A 20,464-nucleotide genomic window follows, 5' to 3' on the forward strand; every position below is an offset into this window, starting at 1 on the left:
TGTCACATTTATTGATGAAGTGTTTTTTTTTAAATTGATAACGAAAAACATCTTTAGAAAAACTGCGCCCATAATCAAGGGACAACTATAATATTTATATTATATACTTACAGTTACAAAGGTGTGGCTCATGCAGGCCTTTACTAAATCTCGAAACAGAGATCCCATCTGTCTGGGAAAAACGTTGAAGACTGGTATAACATTTAGGAAAAGAAATTACACTGGAGAAAGTAAATCTTCAAATGATACCAGAAAGGAAATGCATAGCATTTAATGCATTTCCCTATGTGCCAATAGCCTCTATTTGATTGAGGCATAACATAAATAGAAATGACACTCATTACAAAACTATAGTGCAAGACATTATTGTTCCATTTGCCCGGGGGTATTCTTTATATGGGCGGATATAGAGATGGCGCTCTTGTGAAGCTTCACAGCGAGGTGGACCCTGTCTCCGGCTCGTACCTCCAGGGGCTGCTGCAACACAACAGCAGCCTGCTTCCAGTGAGAGTTCTGGCTCAGGGTGCTGACACTGATCTCCTGGTCCAGGTAGATGTGATACCAGAAGGGGATTGCAGTTAATCTGCCTGCAGACGTAGCCTGGACCTGGGAAACAGGGATTATGTCTTAACAAGATACTTAATGTTACACAAGAACAGTCAGCTACTAGTATACTGTACTCTGTGCCAGTTGCCTGTAAATCACTAGTCATGTTTTGCTTCTGTTACTTAAACAATAATACTACATGACACGTGCAAAACAAAATAAAATCAGACCATGGTTCTTTTCAGTTCGACCCTGATCAATAAGTTATTTTCCGTTTTTGCATTTTAATATTTATGGGTTTAGAGGAAATCGCTTGGATGGGATCCATTCACATTGCACCTCATGTAAGATCGCTGTATGAATGTGGAGAATGTGGATGTCTTGTGGTGATGAGTGTCAGAAAATAGCTTAATGTTCCAAAACTAAACAATTTCAAACAGCTTCAGGACACAAAGTCAAAATTCAAAAAGTGGGTTTGTGCTGGGACCAAAAATACAAAGTTAGCAGGGAAAGTAAAGTTAAAAGTGTATCTTAGGGAGATGACACACCAACCCGATAATCGGCCGTCGGACAGTCTGGCGAGGTCATTGACTCGAGTCTGTTCGGTGTGTTCCGTGCCGTCGCCCGTCGGCCTTCATTTTGGCCAACCTGACTTGCGGGCGGGCGGTCGGATTCAATGACCAATCTGATTGGTGGAGTGCTAACCCGGAAATGACGAGCGGGATGAGTGACGGACGCCTCTCAAAATCTGACGAAAATCTTTTAAACTGACCTTTGTCGATCTGAAATGAAGACAGATTCAGCAACTGCATGGCCTATTTGTCGCATAAAATGTTTTCAAAAACACGTTTCAGTGAACTATTTTTGGAAAATACGAGATCGTATTTCAAACGAGCCGCCATTATGGTTGGCTGGAGACGCAAGACCCACGCGACGCGGTCGTCATTTCCGGTTTTTATTTTTTTGGGCGACAATACAGATTAGCGCCGCCTGCTGTTCTGCACGCGCAGAACGTACGCTCAAGTCGGCGTCACTTCGGTGTGTTCCGAGGCACTTTTTGGACCTCTGGGAGCCGACTGATCAGTCCGACTGCCTTTTCTGCCGACGGTCGGCCGTCGGGTTGGTGTGTCAGGGCCTTTAGTAGGTATGACTCATTTCCAGGTTTTTGGTGCAGTATGTTCGTGTACCAGAAGATAGCTGTGAGATTTTTAAAATTGTCTTTTGGGGTTTTCTGTATTGGCAGAGTCAATGCATGAATTCAAGTTTCCGCAGTTCAGTTATGTTCAACTGCAGCACTTGTAAAGAGATGATTTATTTTTTTAAAGACAGTTTAAATGAATTACCGTTACTTCTCTGTTAGTGTAGTTTGCGGTGGAATCCATTAGGTCAAGAACAAAGAGCTCCACAGAGTCACTGAGATGCCTGCACTCCAGTGTGGAGAAGTCCAAAAACACATGGACAGGTACCTAAAAGACAAAATATTTAAAAAAAACTGCAGTGTTAGTGAGTGGTTTGTAGCAGATAAAAACAAGAACTATGTGGTGATGTCATTAATAAGGAACTACATAATATAAAAAGCAATAAAAGACCAGGGAGGAAGAGCTACAGGGATCTGACAGCGATGTAACACAAAACAGGTGCTCCTGATGCACAGGTTGGCACCCACCTCCACAAGAGGGAATGGATCCCCCCTCCTCCCCTCCCCCCCAAAACAAACATCAAGGCACACTGCTTCGTTAAAGTACAAAAGTAAAAAAACAAAGAAACTTCATTATTGTGGCCACATTATTTTTTTTTAAGACAAATGCTCCCTCAGCTTTTTAAAATGGTGTACTTGTACAAAGCTGTGTGCCTTGGTTATTTGTTTATCTTTTTTTTTTTTTTTTATTACATGATGTACTCTTATATTTGAAAAATAAAAATAGGTTGCTTGTTTTTGCCTAAAAAAAATATATTTTTTTTTAAGCCAGAGGAACACTGCTGCAGTGTATTCAAAATCATGCACAAGCTGACTCACAGTTGTTGTTCTCCCAAACCATTATTTATCTACAACAGGTTTTAATTTGTAGTGTCAGTGGATAATCACTCAAATCACTGATTAATGCTTGGAAACTAATCCTCCACCTCAAACTCTTCCAAACTTGACAAACAGGCCGTGGCTGCAGGGCAGCAGACTTAAAAGCTTAGGGAGAAACCAAAGTGGCAGCACAGAAAAGTGTCACAGTTTCCTTCACTGCCGAACAAAAGAATCTTTCCTCCTCCCTGTCACAGTTGTGTAGACCTCAGAGCCCGCTGTTTGATGTGCTTGATGTAATGCATACTGATGGATTCAGGTAGGAATGTCTTGGGCCAAGCTGTGTGTTGTGTCTTGTGTGACAGTTGTGCTAGAAAGTGCCCTCCACCGAGGGCTTCAAAGACAACATCTGCTAAAACAAACGACCGTCCCGTGTGGCGCCTACGAAATTAGAGCACAAACATGATGCTGAGAAAAAAAAAAAAAAAAAAAAATAATTTCCAGACCAAATAAAGAAAAATAATTCAAAAGGGGTTTTGCAGCTTCTTTAACGCAGCTGGGAAGCACACATCAAAGAGGTGTGCACAACAGAAAACACATTCTTGGACCTTAGTGTTCCAAGAGAAATACCTTGTTCAACAAAAGACAACCCATACATGGTGGGAAACAAAACAACTGCTTGAACAGTCTCTTTTTTTTTTTGCACTATATGCCAATCACATTTAACAAAGCTCACAAGCAATGCATTTGCACCAAATGGGCCAACTTTAAATGTGAATGACGCAAGCAGACAAACACAGCATGCTATATGTGAAAACTGGCAATATTGACTGTTGCCTCAGCAATGTGAGATTGACTGTTGCCTCAGTAAACATGAGACAGAATACAAGATTTGAAGATGTGAATAGTTTGAGATGTATAACAGGAAGATTTGTTTGTGTTATGAAAACTGGAGAAGTTTCAGCTTGACAATACTGTTTTAGTGCTCTCAATGTGATAAATATCATAATAATTATAAATTATTATGGAGTTACTTTGATATTATTTAAAACCAATATTTAGCAAGAACACATCTCCTGATTAAAATGAGTTCATAGTAAAAAATAAAAAAGAAGTTGTAAACCTCTTTAGCAGATTTGATAAGATTTGATAAGATGCTTGTTTGAACCAGTCACTGACTGCTTAGAAATCTCTGTTAAAGCTGACTAAACTGTAGCAGTTAACATGTAGTACACATTTGAGGTCATATTTTCAGTAGTCTCGCTTTGCCAGACCTTCCTCCACAGCGCTACGAAGGAGGGTCTGGCTAGTCCACACAGCATCCCGGGATGGGAGAAAAACGTGCTCTGGTTTATTGCCATTTCTTTAAACCAATCACAATTGTCTTGGGCGGCGCTAAGCGCCGGACGGAGCAACAGTGCCGCTGCAAAATAGCTTCAGGAAGGAACTTGTTTTGGTGGAACGTGTACTTTTAAAAGTTGTTTTAGTTGTGCAACAGAAAACTCAGATTGGACAGATAGTCAAGCTAGCTGTCTGGATTTACCGTGCAGAGATCTGAGGAGCAGTTAACCTTAGTCCTCATAAAGCCACCGGACTTTAGAATTACAACACAAAGAAAGCGGGAGGTAACGGACATCCGGCCGAAAAGAGTGAAATCTGGTGGAATTTTCGGCGGCACCGGATCAATCCCGGATATGGAACGTCGTGGATATAGACTACCCTTGATGCATATTAGCTTATGTAGGTAAACTTACAGTGAACTGGTTGATGAAGGGAGCAATATTGAATCCCAGTGTTGGCTCCTGGCCCTGGACAGCACTTTCCAACAGCAACGTGTCCGACTCCACCAGCATCCCGTGCACCACAATCTTTGCTGGGAAAATTTGTCCTCCATCCTCCAGCAAACACCTAATATAGATCATAGAAATGTATTTTACTCTAAAGTACTGTATATACAGTACAAGTACAGCACTAAAATGATAATCAAAACACAAAGCAAAATAAACCAAAGTGATCGAGCATTTCTATAAGCCCCACTCTGGCTGTTGCCCTTACCTGGCCAGTGATGCTTTCTCCATCAACTTCTGTCTAATGAGACCACAAGTCTCTACACAGTCCAGCATGATGGCGCTCCACAGCTTCTCTCTGGATGGCCTTTTCAGCATCCCCTGCTCATCCTCCATGTGGTTGAGCCAGAACTCGAGATGCTGTTCTGGAACATTATTGGAGCGAGCCAATCTCTTCAGGACTTCCTGTTGCTTGGTCTTTTCCACAGAGCTGTACGCTTTTACGTGACCATTGCTGGCAGCGATGAGGGAAAGTAGAGAGAAGCCCTCTGACACATCGAGGACATAGAGCAGGTCACTACAGTCTGCGGAGTCCGTGGGGCCGAACTGAACGCCTGATCCGCGCTCTTTGTTTTGGCATTTGATTTTCAGCTGGGAGAAGAGTTTGGCCAGCGCGCTGCAAAAACTCTGATGGTAATCATTGTTGTTCAGAAGCGCCATTTCTGAACATTCCAGCATGCAGAAGTCTTTAGTTGGATTCTGGTCAGTCTGAAGACATGCCAGTGCACTGCACAGTTCAGCCTCTGGGTTTGGATTTGAAATGGGGTTTCCAGAGTCCTGCAGATCCAGACGCTTGTCGAGACGGATTTCACGCCCATCTCTCAGCACAGCGACACTGCAGAGCCTCAGGAAGGCATCTCTGCAGGAGACTTCAACTAGCAGCTCGTCTTGGGGTTTCAGCACAAAACCTGAAAAGAATCAAAGGAAGGAAACACTGATTTCATGTGGTTCCTGTCGACTTGTGCAAACCCCATTAAACGTTTGGTAACAAATGAAATTTACTGAAGCACAGAGAACTGAAAACTGTCAAATACCGAAGATGGCATTGGATGTCTGGTCTGATTTGTAATGTATGTTATTTTTCAGAAACTACCTGATTTAAGTTAAACATTTGCCAGTTTTAGGCTCTTTTATTTAGGTCAAGTTCAAAGTTCTACAGCTTCTTCTGCCTAACAACATTTAAAAAAAGATTATAAAACAGGAAGAGACAACAGTTCACATAATTAAACAATAAGATTATTATTAATAATGTCATGATTTTATAAATGCTAAATTGACAGGGGTCTAAGGATAGAGGGTGCTGTATGCTGTACAGATTGTAAAGCCCTTTGAGGCAAACTTGTGATTTTGGGCTGTATAAATAAAATTGACTTGACAATTGAAACACTTTCATAAAGAGACAAAGAGTGGAAAAAAAAGCAGGAGATGCAGAAAGGGAGAGTGAGCCCAACAGAGAAATGAGATTCAGGGGACCGGGTGCACAGAGAGAGTTGGTGGGGGGGGTTTGATTCCTACAGGAATAACATCTGTTCATGTCTTCATGTCAGCGTGCGGCTCGTCAGAAGCATTTGGGAAAAATGCATATTTATTGCCTATAAGAATTTCATGAACACTAAAGAGTGTCACAGGCGATCGCGGCGCACACGTCACAGCGACCGGGAAACGGATGTTGGTGATCACCGGGAAAGGTGGCGGCTCCCTCGACGCTGCCGTCGCCAATTAGCAGCGCAGTGAAATGCTGCAGAGCCCTGTCTGACAGATGATGTACTGCAATGCCAACTGGAACATGTCACCTCATGTCAGTGGTTATTATGTTCACAGTGGCTTAGGTTGACAGCAAAATAAAGATTATCTTTCAGTTTTGTCAGTTTAAAGTATTTTGCTTAACAAATACCAATTTGTCTTTGGTATGGTATCTGTATTGCCTTTAAGCCTTAAAGATCATAAAATGTGTGTTATATTTATCTGGTACAGTAGTGTACTCCATTAATGGGTCTTTTTACACTGGCATATTGTGGACTTCAGTGATGATAACTAAGTCATGAAACGTCAGGTTTTTAAGACTTTCAGGGAGCTAAATCTTCGTGTATTATTCTGTCATTACGGTGAATTATTCTCACTAGTTCCCATGGAGATCAACTAAAAATAGTCAGAAATCTTGGTCAAAAAATTACGTGAAGGCTCTAGTAAAGTAGTAGTGATGATTACAGGCATTATTATTTTTTAAGATTATTTTTGGGGCATTTTAGGCCTTTATTCTACAGGACAGATAAAGACATGAAAGGGGGGAGAGGGGGGAATGACATGCAGCAAAGGGCCGAGGTCGGAGTGGAGCCCGCGGCCGCTGCGTCGAGGAGTAAACCTCTATATATGGGCGCCTGCTCTACCAACTGAGCTATCTGGGCGCCCACAGGCATTTTTTTAACACAGTTAGAAATGTTAAATACAGTATGCAGTCTACAACATACACTGCCCTCTTCTGATGTAACACGGAAATGCATGATAAATCGGAGTAAAGAATACAAGCTGAGCAGAAAGTAAAATAAACTTTATTACAACTAAATAATTTAGACATGAGAATTTGAAACAACTAGCGACAATTTAAGGACAATTCCCTGGACACACTGTAACAGATGGACAATGCTGATTACACTGAACCTTTTAAATGAGTAAAAATCCATGTGAAGTTGTTGTTGGTGTCATGCCGTCTCCCTGTATGTCTAGTGAATCTTACCGTTGGTGCTGTGGACAGGGTAGATGGCTTGCTCCCAGCAGGTGTCCTCCTGGGGTCCAGTAGACAGGCTGCTCTCCTCGTCCAGGTGGAGCTGGAACCACACAGCCAGAGCGTCCAGCTCCCCCTCCTGAGTGACAGGCAGGCGGATCTGCTGCACCTCCCTGGAGCTCAGCCCCTCCAGTTCCTACACGTTACCAAAACAAATCAGTTGGGGAAGGGAAGGGACAATGGAGTTGTTGCAGGGATACTGGCTAAAATCAAACATGTAATTGTTTGTAAAAAAATATATTTATAACTTATTATTGTATAAACTTGTTTCAGTTTTGTTCTGATCTATTTAGAAGTTAACTGTTTGATAAATATACTGGATGGCACATGGCACAATTATTTAATTAAGGAAATTATGGAATAGTAATTTGATTGATTGTCTGGCAAATGTTTTTGGGATTTTGACGATGTTTTCTGTTATAGGGTTGTTTATTAAAAAACAATAGATTGAAAACACTTTGGGTACGGACATTTCAAACAGGGTAGGACCCGAAAAGCATTTTGCTTCTTCCTACTCCTTTTCCGACAAGAGTATTTATTTATTCATTTATTTATTTCGTTTTTTTTAATTTATTTTTCTTGCTTTTTCTTTTTTTATAGTGAAATACTTTGTGTCTTGTTTTTTAAAGTTTTTTTTTTTGCATGTTGTTTGGAATAAAACCATTCATTCATTCATCCATTATCTTCTACAGTTTGTACATTACTGGTCTTTTCAACTTGCTTGTTAAGTCCAAAGCTGAGAAGCATTAATATATATATATATATATATATATATATATATATATATATATATATATATATATATATATATATATATATATATATATATATATATATATATATATATATATATATATATATATATACACACACACACACACACACACATACACGTGTATTTCACATTTTGTATAAGTATACTTTGGGTTTATAAATCTCAAGTAAGTCTAAACCTGACAGGCTAGCTACTGTATTTTCATCCAGACCAGTAACAACAATTTGACATCAAATCTGGCCTACCTTGCTGCTGGCATGCACCAAGAATACACTTATCTGTGTCGCAAAAAGTTTATAAACGCATTGAATGTTATACAGCAAGTATCGTCTCAACAATCACAAATGCACAGTAAATATATCTCTCTTTTGTGGCACTTTGCAAGTAAGCTGGGGGTATTTCAAAATCACAAAACAGCTAATGGTAATACTCAATGCAAAAACATGTCACGGTCTGCTTATATTCTATAGGAAAAGCCCTTTGAAGCCTGAGGTTTTAAGGTGATAATGCAAATAGGACTTCAGCATGAGATAATATATCTCAACCCCTTGGCTGGGAAATTGCAATACATACGGAAACCATTCAAATGTGGAAGAACAAAATGCAACAGGATGACTTTTCTTATGAATTTTCACTCCTGCTTCCTATCATATTCTTGGGACAAACTGAAGACTGATGCTGATGTATAGCATATGCCAGAGTACTACTGTACATACTGTAACTGACTGAATCACAATGCAGTGCTCTTGCGAGTATCACTCTGCTAAAAAAAACACTATCACAGCTCTGTCATCAGGCTACATTTGTCTGAAAGTCCCTACTGTGCGGATTAATATCAACTCATTATCCTACAGGTGCTGTCTGGCAGACAAACAGTGCCTTCAAACTGCCAGGTGTTCACTGGGAGCTAATAAATCAGGAACAATCCATGTAGGCCTGTACCTAAAAGATAAGTGGCCACTGATGTGCAATATTTTGGCCTGTGAGGCAGCCAATATGTTCATGTCATGGGACCAATAGAAATGGTAAGGTCAATTAATTCTTCTTCTAAGAGTTACACTAAGTTGACCCAAGGCAACAAATACACAATGAATAGCAGGATTCCTCACATTGCTGAATATCAGAAGCAAAGAACATGCAAAAGTGAAGTAAAGTCGAAATACTAAATTGATAGTAGGGTTGGGCATCGATATTAACAATTCTGATTCCAATTCTGATTCTTCCTTTTGATTCTGGTTCTTATCGATTCCGATTCTTTGAGGGGTAGGGTTGAAATGGGCCACATGCTTATTTCACAGACAAGAGGAACATTTTATTTAGATTCAATGGTGATTAACAGTTTTACCGGGCTTTTTCAGCCACCCTTTAGAGCACCGCTTACTGTTCTCCATGGCTGCAACACAACAAGCACCTGGCCGCTATGGAAACCAAAACTTGCGCATGTTAAGTTTGGAACAGATGATCGGATTCGAAACCAAATTTTCAAAATGATTCCAATAGAAAAACGATTCCAAGTTGGAACCGGTTCTTGATACCCAATCCTGATTGATAGTAGCTGAATTTATTCAACTATCATAGTTTAGCAGCATCTGTTGTCCCCCGTTTCTGCTCACCTGCACGTTGTTGAAATCTATGTTGAGGGCTGTAAAAGGCTCCGTGAGAGGTTTATAGCCCCCAGGCAGTCTGCTTAGTCTCTCTGTAGTGTAAGGCTCCATGGAGTCATCCGGCTCAGGGCTGCAGCTCACTGGGCTACTGAGCTCCCCGGCTGCAGCTATGGACAGACTGCCCACCTCTGACACACACAGCCTGTATGGAAGACAAACAGCCATCTAACGACAGGTCCAGGCACCTTATAATTATAATATATTTTTTTAAATTTCAATAAGAAATATCAGTAATCTCCTGTTAACCAAAATGTCTGATATGCCTCATCTACGATCATGTTAAATAATGTAAAAAAATAAATGAAAAATCCACTAAAAATAGGACATTTCTGGAAACAATCTGTGATATGTGATTATTCCAGCATTTATCTTATAAAAAACAGTAAACATAATAATAAATAATAAAAAGAGGAATACAAAATGTTACTTCAGTTCAACTGAATATTCACATTCAATTAACCATGCTCTTCACGATTAGCTAATCACATTCCTTCAAATCGCAATTTTGATTTGAAAACGATTGATCGTTCAGCCCTAGTGCTGATATGTATATTCATTACAGGAAAAACATCATTTACCAGATACAGGAATAGAGATGGACTCCAGGGCCTACCTGTGATGCCTGCGGATCTCCAGGCTTTCAAGAGCCATACCAAACACCGTGGCTCCAGCGGGGATGACCCGTCCTGTCGCAGACGGCTCCTGGAATTCATTCTCACCTCTCTTTAGGACAAGAAACATGTGCTTTTAATGAAACTACACATTAACCCCTCTTGATGGCACTAACACAACATCAAAGTCAACCGGAAACATTCACCATTAACCCGGTTACTGTATGTGTTGAAATGAGTGACAAGTCACAACTCGTACTGTAAACTCGGGTGTCATGGAACTTGCCCCAGTATGCATGAGGTGAGTATGAGATTTGCGATGTTTAAAAAGCAACTCACCGGGGACAAATTTCATTTAGAAGTGACAAGGAGTGCCTTAAACAGGCTTTCTACAGGTTTCACCAAGTCAAATTCAAGACTTTTTAAGACCTTTTTAAAACCATTATGAATGAAATTTAAGACTTATATCACAACATCAACAAAAAAAGTCTGGAAACATTGTCTGAACAATTCCCCGATTTCCTCATTGGCATTATAGGACTGGTGTCTAGATTGGCTGCAAACTAAGTTGCATGTTGGTCTCATTTGTAGTCCTAATACAGCAAATTATATTTGTGCACGCGCCTCCACCCCTCCCCCACGCAGTTGCTAGTAGCCAAGGAGGACACGGAGGATTAAAAAAACATGATGGACTCTTCAGAAGAGGTAATTATCTTCACTCGAGCTTCTGCGCGGGAAAGTCACCGGACGACACAATCTTCTGAACATAGTCATACTGAGAAATACAGAGAGAGTTGTGTGGAGCTGATAGTCTTAATTAGCTTTGTAGCAACTCATTTGGCAATGGCAGGAATGTAACGGATGTTCATTAATATAAAACTTTACGCACTAAAGCTTTCATAGTTGAAGAATACCTGTGGAGGTAGCAGGAGGTGGTGCCAGGCATGAATGAGACTCTCTATGATGCCCTCTCCAAACAATCCTGCATCTACAGTCTCTGTGACCACCAAGGATACCCTAAGAAAAACAAAATATTGAATGGAAAAACATGAGAAACGATTATTAACTCTTAAACATGAATTTCATAACAGCGCAAACAAAACAAAAAATCTGTATTGTTCTTCATAGGATTAATGTAAAATACTTGTAGTATAAATTGTACCTGTGTGGAATGTCCTTCGGCACTTCCATCTCCAGAGACTTCATATGGAGGATCTTGATGCTGCCATCCATTCCATTCGCGGTCACCACCTCGCAGGCCAATTCATACATGGTCTTTGACAGTTCACAGGCATACACCTCAGCGGCCCCTGCCTTCTTCGCACACATACTTACCAGAGAGAATCAGGAAATCAGAACAATGATACTTACGCATTGAAACAAAAGGCCCTACACTCCATAACTTAAAGAAGAACATGTTTCCAAATTCTCATGGAAAATATCTCACCCAAGGATCCCAGTGCCAGTACCTATGTCCAGTACAGTGTTGCAGCCGCTCTGAACAGCCTTCTGAATGGCTTGCTGGTACTTGCGGTTCCTTCCGTGATCGTTGAGCATTAAGAAATGCCAGCGCTCCACCAGCCAGTTGGCCACTCGGTAAAAGTTCTCCCTGGCTTCTGGATAGTCTGGTCTCAGCTTCAAGGCTTTGTGGAAATGACCGGCGGCTTCATCTCTGAAGCCCATTCTGGATAAGAAAAAGGAGGGCCACAATATCTAGTCAAAGACTGTATAAGCAGATCATTCATCTAAATAATGTCAAGCTATATTATGCCTTGGAATTACGGGAGTGGTGACGCATTGTAAAAACACGTGTCTACGCAATGAAAACATTTATGTAGATAAGGATAATACCTGAACAGGTGTTCACCCATGCTATTCAGGATAACCTCATCAGCAGGAAACAGTTCCAGCGCTTGTTCATAACAGTCAAAGAGGTCTTGAATGCGGCCCACAGAGTCCAGCTCTTCTGTCCATTTGAAGAGAGTGAACCTGAAGGACTCCTGAAAGGGAGAGGTCACACAATTAAGTTCCCATATTAAACACCTTTCGATTCTGCAGCAGTAAAAACAGACTGCTGTGTGTATGATTATCGTTATATGTGCACAATGTTTGGCAGAGAATGTATGCAGACAGGTTTTCAGTGTAGTGTAAACAGTCATTTACCCTTGCAAAGTCCTTAAACATAGGTGCAAGGTTGAGGACCAGAAGGTAGTGCACAAACGCAGTTCCATAATCTTGGTTGAACAAGCACTGCTGGGCACTTTCGAGGGAACTAGAGACCAGCTCATTCCTGGCAGGGTCCTCTCTGCGTCGCCTTCGGGTCCTCCTGCCATGCTTCGGCCTTGCACTGGCATTAGGCATCTCTTGAAAACAAAAAGGAGAGCGGAGAGTCTATTAGGAAATGATAACATCTAATAAAACAATATAAAAAGTACGGCTGTCAGCGTTAACACGTTAATCGCGATGTGATTAAGGGCCGACGCAATGCGATTAATTCTTCTTAAATCGCATGCCGGCATTTATTAATTAATTTTATACTTCACTTGGCTTTGCGTTGTGCCTAACAGGCTACTATTTTGACCCTTTGCAGCACCGTTACTTATCATCAAGCTGCCACTTCCTCGTAACACATCCTGCTGCTGCAGGCATGATGGAGAAAGACAGCAGCAATGAAATCCTGAATGGCGCTTTTTATTTTCCAAAACTCCCGGACGGCCCGTAGACAAGTCAAAAGCCATATGCACATTGTGTAAAGGCGAATTAAAATATCACCAAAGCACGCCAAGCTTGAGCTACCACCTACGAAGCTAAGCATAGTAGTACAGTTAACGTGATGCTACCCGCTAGCATGCTACTTGCCGACCTGTGGATGAAACCAAATCCCAAAAGACTAACTGCAGACCTGTCAGCATCGTAGAGGACTTGGGTCTTAAAGACGTACTATGGTTGACTTGTCTCGTCGGGACAGTAGTTTTCACGGATACACAGCCTGTATGACACGGAGAAAGCAGCCACACTGGAACTGCTGCAAGGTGCTGCAAACGCTGTCTCATTAACCGGTGATCACTGGACGTCAGTGAGTAATCAACATTATTTAGGAGTTACTAAACACTATATTGACTCTAGTAAGGTTAGGGATTTTTAGTTTTTTAGTTAGGTACTTGGAGGAATTGTGCAATAATGACAGATTCTTGACAGAAATCTTAAAATCAAGTTCATAAAGTAACTTTCTTTGCATTAATTTGATTCCCAATCAAGATACACTGGTAAAACCTGCTTTAGATTGTTAATATGTACTTAAAAACTGTTCTGAAATGCAAAATAATAGAATTTTAATCATGTGATAAAATATGCGATTAACTATAGAAAAATTAATCGTTTGACAGCCCTAATAAAAAGGTTAAAGGAAATTGTCATTTCTAAGCATACACAGAGAAACAAAATGTGCCCCCTATACATGGTAGTAGGAGGAAATTGGAGCACCTGGGGTCCGTTTCAGAAAGCAGGTTTAGTGAAAACTCTGAGTTTGTTAACCCTGAGATGAGGGAAACTCTGGGTTTTCTGTTTCAGAAAGAGAGGTAACTTAACCTCAGAGTCAGTTACTATGGTAACTGAGTCTGTGAACCTAACCTGGTCGGGAGCAGGTTTTCTTCAAGAAACTCGAGGTTTCTTCTCTCTCATTTCCTCATTCATTCATTCATTCAGTCTGTATCAGGCGCATTTTAATGCAGTTTGTTATCTGCATGAATACAAAAACGTATTGGTTTATGTTAGGCAGATTATAAAACGTTTATTTCTCAAACATGTCATGTCCTTTTGTTGACGATCCCGTTGATGAAAAAGCTGTATTACTTCACAGAGAGTTTACGTCGGGAGATGATATTGAGTCCCGACTGGATGTATTTTCATTTCCACATAACCGATTTGAGAGGTTTTTTTTTTGTTTTCACAGTCCATCAGATATGTAGATATCCGTGCTCATATCACTAACATCCACCATCGTGGACATGCTTTATTAACATCCAAGCAGATTATTTGCGTCGCATATGTTTTTTGCAAACGGCAGTTTTCTTTACAACATTGGTGGTGCGGATCATACTGTAATAGTAAAGCCACTGTATGCAGAGCCATCAGAAAAGTGTGACTCGCTCTGAAACGTTTTTGTTGTGTTCCCTGGAGACAAACCAGTGAGAGCCATTAAAAAGAAATAAATGATTATACATTATAGTTCTGTTAATGGTCATGGTGCTGCAGCCTCAGAATGGGATATAGTAGTAGCTTACTTTTTCGACCGCAGGATTGCACCTAAATGAAATTATAGGTGTAATACAATTCCAGCGCGTGAACCTACTCTGAGTTGATTGAACCAACTCATATCAGCTGTTCTGGAACCGAAAACTCAGAGTTTCCCATCTCAGGGTAAATCAACTCAGACATCAGGGTTAGACTCATATTAGAGATCATATTTCTCCTGTGTTGGTTTCTCTGCATTGGCTTCCTGTAAAATCCTTCTCCTGACCTACAAAGCTCTAAATGGTCAAGCACCGTCATATCTTGAAGAGCTCATAGTACCTTATTGTCCCACTAGAGCACTGTGCTCCCAGAATGCAGAGTTACTTGTGGTTCCTAGAGTCTCTAAAAGTAGAATGGGAACCAGAGCATTTAGTTATCAGGCTCCTCTCCTGTGAAACCAGCTCCCTGTCTGGGTTCGGGAGGCAGACACCGTCACCACCTTTAAGAGTAAACTTAAAACTCTCCTCTTCGATAAAGCTTATAGTTAGGGAGTGAGGAGTTGCAGCGTTCGCCTAGACCGGCGAGGGAAGGTGTGTAGCCACAGTCATGACGCACCGCCTCCCTATCTCGGCTTCTCTTCATAGAAAGCTTACTATATTTAGGGTATGAGGAGTTGCAGCGTTCGCCTAGACCGGCGGGGATGGGTGTGTAGCCACAGTCATGGCGCACCCCCACCCTATCTCTGCTTCTCCCCAAAGAAAGCTTACATATACTTAGGGAGTAATGAGTCACAGCGTTAGCCTAGACCGGCGGGGGAAGGTGTGTAGCCACAATCACGGAACACAGCCTCCCTATCTCCCCTTCTCTGCAGCTCTTAGTTACGCGGTTATAGTTCTAGACTACTGGGGTACCTCCTTGGACACACTGAGCTTCTCTCTCCTCTCTCTTTCCATCTGTGTGTATTCGTGTCACAGAAATGCTTGTTACTAACATAGCTCCGGGGAGTTTATTCCCCGGAGTCCTTATGTTCTTTTTCCGCCCAGCATCATCATCTTGGATCACGGCGGCAGCTGTCGCCGTGGTCCTGCCCTACGCCCTGCTGTGCCCTATTACACCCTGCTACACACTGCAATGCCCGGCTTCGACTTGCTATGTCCGGCCAACGCCCTGCCATGCCCTGTTACGCCCTGCTGTGCTCTACGACACCATGAACTATTATAACTACTACAATATCTTTATTGTGACTATTATTGCCATTGTTCATCATTCCCCCCAACCGGCACCGTCAGACACCGCCTACCAAGAGCCTGGGTCTGTCCGAGGTTTCTTCCTAAAAGGGAGTTTTATCTTGCCACTGTCGCACTTACGCATTCATGCATGCTCTTGGGGGAATCACTGGAATTGTTGGGTCCTTGTAAATTATAGTGTGGTCTAGACCGACTCTATCTGTAGAGTGTCCTGAGATAATTCCTGTTATGATTTGACACTATAAATAAAATTGAATTGAATTGACTCAGTTTGTTAAACCTCCTTCCTGAAAGGGGCCCGTGGAGGGTACCCACACGAACACAGGGAGAACAGAACTCCATGCAGAAAGGCCCTGTCCAGACCGGGGATTAAACCCCAGTACCTACTTAATGTGAGGCGACAGTGCCACTGAGCCACAGATAAATGCAACTTTCAATAAGACAATAAGTTTCCATATACGAGTGTACTGTACTGTATGGCCCATAGACTTAGGAAGCCCATTTCTGCAAAAAAAAAAAAGACAAAAACAAATAAGAAGGAGTGACATATTTTAAATTGTGAGATAAGTAAATTTTTTTTAATTTCTTAGTCAAAATGTAGAGATAAGAGACTGTTTGTTATTTATTTAAGGGGCCACCGGAGGAGTTTTGGGACCTTTAGCCAAAAAAAATAAACATGACCCTCCCCTCGCCAGTAATAAAAGTTCTATGACCCTCCAAAACAATTTGGAAAAAAGGCATGACCCTCCCCAACAATTTATCGATACCTTCTGTACTGGTTTGTGCTTAGCAAATATATACAGATTCCCATTGTTTTTTAACAGCCGTGACATACATGACTAAACCTCTGCATTCTCATCTGACGCATCCCACTCCTCTGTTATGGTGTGGTGGCCATTTCAGTAGATTTACTCACTAACGTTGTTGTGGAAACACAATAAGCATGGAAACTAAATGCACACTTCCTGCATTACTTCAAATACTAAGTTACTCCTCTAGTAAACTAGTAGTCACATGAAATAAAACGATAAAATATTGAGACTATTCAGCAAGGCACTCTGGGTAACATTCAACACACAAACTGGTTGCTATGGATTCGTCACTAGGCTTCCTCCACTTCGCCGTTTAAACAAAGTGGAATAAACGTATAAAAGTCAAAATCTACACAAAACCCGCAATCAATTAGTAAGCTGACATCAAATGTGGCATTTAGGAAACCTTTATTGCAACCTTGGCACGGTAAGATGTCCAGACTAGTGCAACAGTCATTTTCGGTTTTTTTGCGTCCTGCTGTTCCCATCGTCAGCCAGGTAATTTTTTTTTTTTACTAAAGCAGTATATGAAATCAGATGTATTGCCTACCACCAGTTAGTTGTTTTGTGTTATTTAAGATATTTATAAAATATCTGATCATGTCAGACGTAATTATTCCATTCTTTTTTTAAACAATGCAATTATCTGTTTCAGCCACCAGGGGGGCAGCTCCCTCTGCCCCCCAGCAGACTCATGGGTCAGACCCATCTGGTAGCAAGGAGGGCCGAGACTAAGAGCTACATGGAAAAATATGCACCAAACAAGCCACTTTGAAATGTTGCTGTTTCATTAATACAAAAGTTGGGTGACCCCCGGACTGAAAAATGTTGGATGACCCTCCCCTCAGCAAAGAATAAAAAGACATGACCCTCCCCTCCGGTGGTCCATTCCATAAATACTGAACGGTATATAATACCGAATCTCATAGTTTTGACTTACCATACTGTCATTTTTGTCATTCTAAAATATATGTATTTTTCTTTTCCTGGAAATGGGCTTCCATACATGCCAACATTTTGTAGATGAAAAAATAGTCATCATCATCATAACCTCAACATAAATAAATAATATTATTATTACGTAGTAAGAAGTAAATAAGCTACTGATTAAATGAATAAGCTAGTTGAAAAACGTTACTTTAAACAAAAATGCTAAGTACTTTACAAGCATTACTGACAATTTATGTTGACTTACTGTATGTTGTTTTAGATCACAGGCTGGGGTAAATACACGATAAAGGTCACGGCTGTTTAGTAAAGGTAAAGTAACGTTAACGTTACTAATTTTGCAAACCCAAAAGCGTTAACGGTTATGTTCAATAAAGTCGTTAGCATTGTTATAAGCAATCCTTCCTCTGGCAGCAGCCAAACGTTAGTTTGCATGATAAAAGCTGCTCTGGCAGTGGCTACGAAAGGTTAACTGCATGTAAAAAAAAAAAACATGACCGTATCTGTTTAAATCCACGTTACAAAAGCAAGATGTCGATTAAAAGTGTAAATCATATTTCTGCATTCTTCTGCCGCCAGAAACGGCGAGGACCGATAAACAACGAACGTGTCCGTGCGACAAACATAACTCGGTCAGAAACATGTAACGAGACAAGGTTCCACGGGCGCAACTGTAACGAAGTTTAATACATTGAAGTTACGAACAGGGCGTGTTAAATATAGAGTATAAGCTGTAGAAAACATGGAGAATAATCTTTCCGTATTTATTTACAAATAACGCAACAGTAAAGGTTCCCGCCTCAGATTTGCCTCTGATGGAAGCAATAGCAGAGGAAACCTAAGCACAATCAAAGAGTACAAAAGATCGAGTTAGTTCCCACCCATGAAAACCCAGCAGTAGAACGTGAAGGAAGCAGTCTTAAAATAAGTGTGTATACAAATGATTCCATGTGCTTGTACGTGTGTTGCATGTCTTAACTGTTGCATGCACTCTAGTAAGTTAAGCCCTTTAGTACTAATTATTTGCTCACACTACAAGTGACACCCTATTGTCATTGCTTTCACAATTTGTGATGACCTATCTGACTGAAGGGGTCGAAGACTGCCGGAGCTTAAGCACATAACCTTTGTAGGCTTATATGCAGCAGATTTTGTGCTTCTGATGTTCTTGATGGTTGACCTTGTTTGTTGAACTTGAATAGAGTTACCAAAGACACTGAAGGATCCATTTGGGCTTGGTACTGCACTGCAGCTGAGAGATCACTTTGGCCTCCGCTCTCTGTTGTATTTCCCTTGTCTTACTGTAAGCTTTGCTTCGCAGGCCCCAGGGTGGCGGTCATTATATATCATGTAATTATTTATCTTGTTCATAGTGGTTTTTTTCATATTGCATTACTTAACTGGATTTATACCTTTCTTTCTGTATACTCTAATTAACATGTTTGTCTTGCCTTGTTTGTTATCCACACCATCCAGTTAGCCCCAGTTTGCGCCTCTCACATTTTGTCAGAGTGTAATGACAGTACATGAAAGACATCAATTGGGGCTGCATGCAATAAGCATTGACAGTGAAGTTGAACAGCATTTCCTTCAATGTGTTTTAACTTAACATTTTGGCTCACATTGAAATATAATAACTCAAATCTAGCTAAAACAACTATGTGTAACCTAGACATCTACAAACTTAAACATTTTAGTCAAATGTAGCTTTAGCATACAGTAGCTTTCTACAAGTGGTGGAAATGATCTAAGTACATTTAGTCAATTACTTTCTGTAAGTTTAATTTTGAGGTAGGCCTACTTAGTTTTTAGTTTCAGTCACTTTTAACTTCTGCTTTACCACTTTTCTAGAAGTATTTTATTATGTCTGTTAGTTTTTACTTGTAAAAAAAAAAAAAATACAACAGTTATTTATTTAAAAAAAAAACACACATTTTATTCTTAATCGTCACAGACACACAGTTCAGTGTCTTGCTCAGGGACACTTTGACATGTGGCCGGAGGAGCCTGGACTTAAACTGCCAACCTTGTGATGGGGCGACCACTTCGAGCCACAAGCCACCACTGGTGAAATCTCTTGCCCTGTAAATAAACCAATTCAGTGCTCACTGCTGGGCAGCTAAGCAAAGGCGGAAGTAGAAAAGAACACACCATCTTGCACAAGCTACATACTCTTTGGTAGAAGTTTTGCTACACGCACGCAGATGTCAGCAGAGTTTCTCAATCTGTCACTTTGCTAGGGGGAGTAGCCGGGGAGTTGCCTACGTTTGATGGACTAAGGAAAATTTGGAAACAGCTACTATGCCCTTCTGACAACTACTGTAACCGACTTCCGATGGACACTTCGCCCGCTAGCGTATTGTTATCACTTTTTAACCGTTATACCTGTTAGCTTTACTCTTTTCGTTATTTGACAACTGTGGAGCAATAACACCCATGCGCCTGTGCCAGAGGTTAACATTAACGTTACCATGCTAACCACCATTAGCTGCTGCTACTTCACGTAGCAATGCCAACGTAAAGAGCGGTAATTCAATTTTAACAGACGTTTCTTTTTAAGCTACAAAGTAAGCGTCGTTTTGGCCAGTTTCTCGTTCTTGAAAACGAAGCTATCAATCTGTGACAGAAATGGGACTACACCCGCTGGAATTCAGTGAATGCTATCTGGACAGCCCCAGCTTCAGGGAGAAAATAAAGGCACACGAAGCAGAGCTGGACAGAACTAACAGATTTATCAAAGAACTGTACAAAGATGGGAAAAACCTCATCAATGCAACGAAGCGTGAGTTTATTTTAATGTTTGGAAACGTACCGTAAGAAAAGTCTGTGTTCAGTCACAAATACGCATGCACCGCCTTGGGTAGAGGTCTTGGGGTCTTCATGGGTCCACTATTGTAACAACGACTTCCTCGGTTTGCCAATGATTGTCTTTTCTATTTGGTTATGTCATGATAGGGAAAACCGCTTGCTTAAGAGTTAGCTACA

The 20,464-nt window shown here is 41.0% G+C and overlaps 2 protein-coding genes across 7 annotated transcripts in view; one reads left to right on the forward strand and one right to left on the reverse strand.

The window, feature by feature from the left end:
* Positions 1 to 255: 255 nt before the first annotated feature.
* prmt9 (protein arginine methyltransferase 9) lies at positions 256 to 20,449 on the reverse strand. Of its 3 annotated transcripts, none has more exons than XM_078262724.1 (13): positions 20,292 to 20,449; positions 12,403 to 12,602; positions 12,091 to 12,239; positions 11,687 to 11,923; positions 11,402 to 11,569; positions 11,154 to 11,256; positions 10,242 to 10,351; positions 9,578 to 9,770; positions 7,142 to 7,325; positions 4,616 to 5,315; positions 4,315 to 4,468; positions 1,890 to 2,012; positions 256 to 606 (listed from the first exon to the last, which is right to left on the reverse strand). In XM_078262724.1, exons 2-13 carry the CDS (start codon positions 12,598 to 12,600, stop codon positions 364 to 366), a joined length of 2,562 nt encoding a protein of 853 aa, XP_078118850.1. In that variant the 5' UTR covers positions 12,601 to 12,602; positions 20,292 to 20,449; the 3' UTR covers positions 256 to 363. The 3 variants fall into 3 exon arrangements, with proteins under 3 accessions (XP_078118850.1, XP_078118858.1, XP_078118839.1); XM_078262732.1 differs by lacking the exon at positions 20,292 to 20,449 and adding an exon at positions 17,727 to 18,293 and having other exon boundaries at positions 256 to 600; XM_078262713.1 differs by lacking the exon at positions 20,292 to 20,449 and adding an exon at positions 17,727 to 18,292.
* Positions 19,699 to 20,464, forward strand: part of arhgap10 (Rho GTPase activating protein 10) — a 57,699-nt gene continuing 56,933 nt past the window's right edge. For 3 of the 4 annotated variants that reach the window (XM_078262759.1, XM_078262766.1, XM_078262751.1), the window contains exon 1: positions 19,699 to 20,261. In XM_078262759.1, the coding sequence (XP_078118885.1) occupies positions 20,108 to 20,261 (154 nt within the window). In that variant the 5' untranslated portion in view covers positions 19,699 to 20,107. The remainder of the gene's footprint in view (positions 20,262 to 20,464) is intronic. The other variant, XM_078262744.1, reaches the window with a different exon arrangement.

This window comes from Sander vitreus, chromosome 2 (assembly GCF_031162955.1).
Source record: "Sander vitreus isolate 19-12246 chromosome 2, sanVit1, whole genome shotgun sequence".
Classification (NCBI taxonomy): Eukaryota; Metazoa; Chordata; class Actinopteri; order Perciformes; family Percidae; genus Sander; species Sander vitreus.

Bases quoted from the DNA above. Each gene is read 5' to 3' on its own strand.
- prmt9 (XM_078262724.1), bottom strand. From the start codon at position 12,600: ATGCCTAATGCCAGTGCAAGGCCGAAGCATGGCAGGAGGACCCGAAGG. The intron at 11,924-12,090 runs GTATTATCCTTA...TTTCTTATCCAG, and splicing joins ATGGGTGAACACCTGTTCAG to AATGGGCTTCAGAGATGAAG. The intron at 7,326-9,577 runs GTGAGCAGAAAC...GGTAACGTGTAG, and splicing joins TAGATTTCAACAACGTGCAG to GAACTGGAGGGGCTGAGCTC.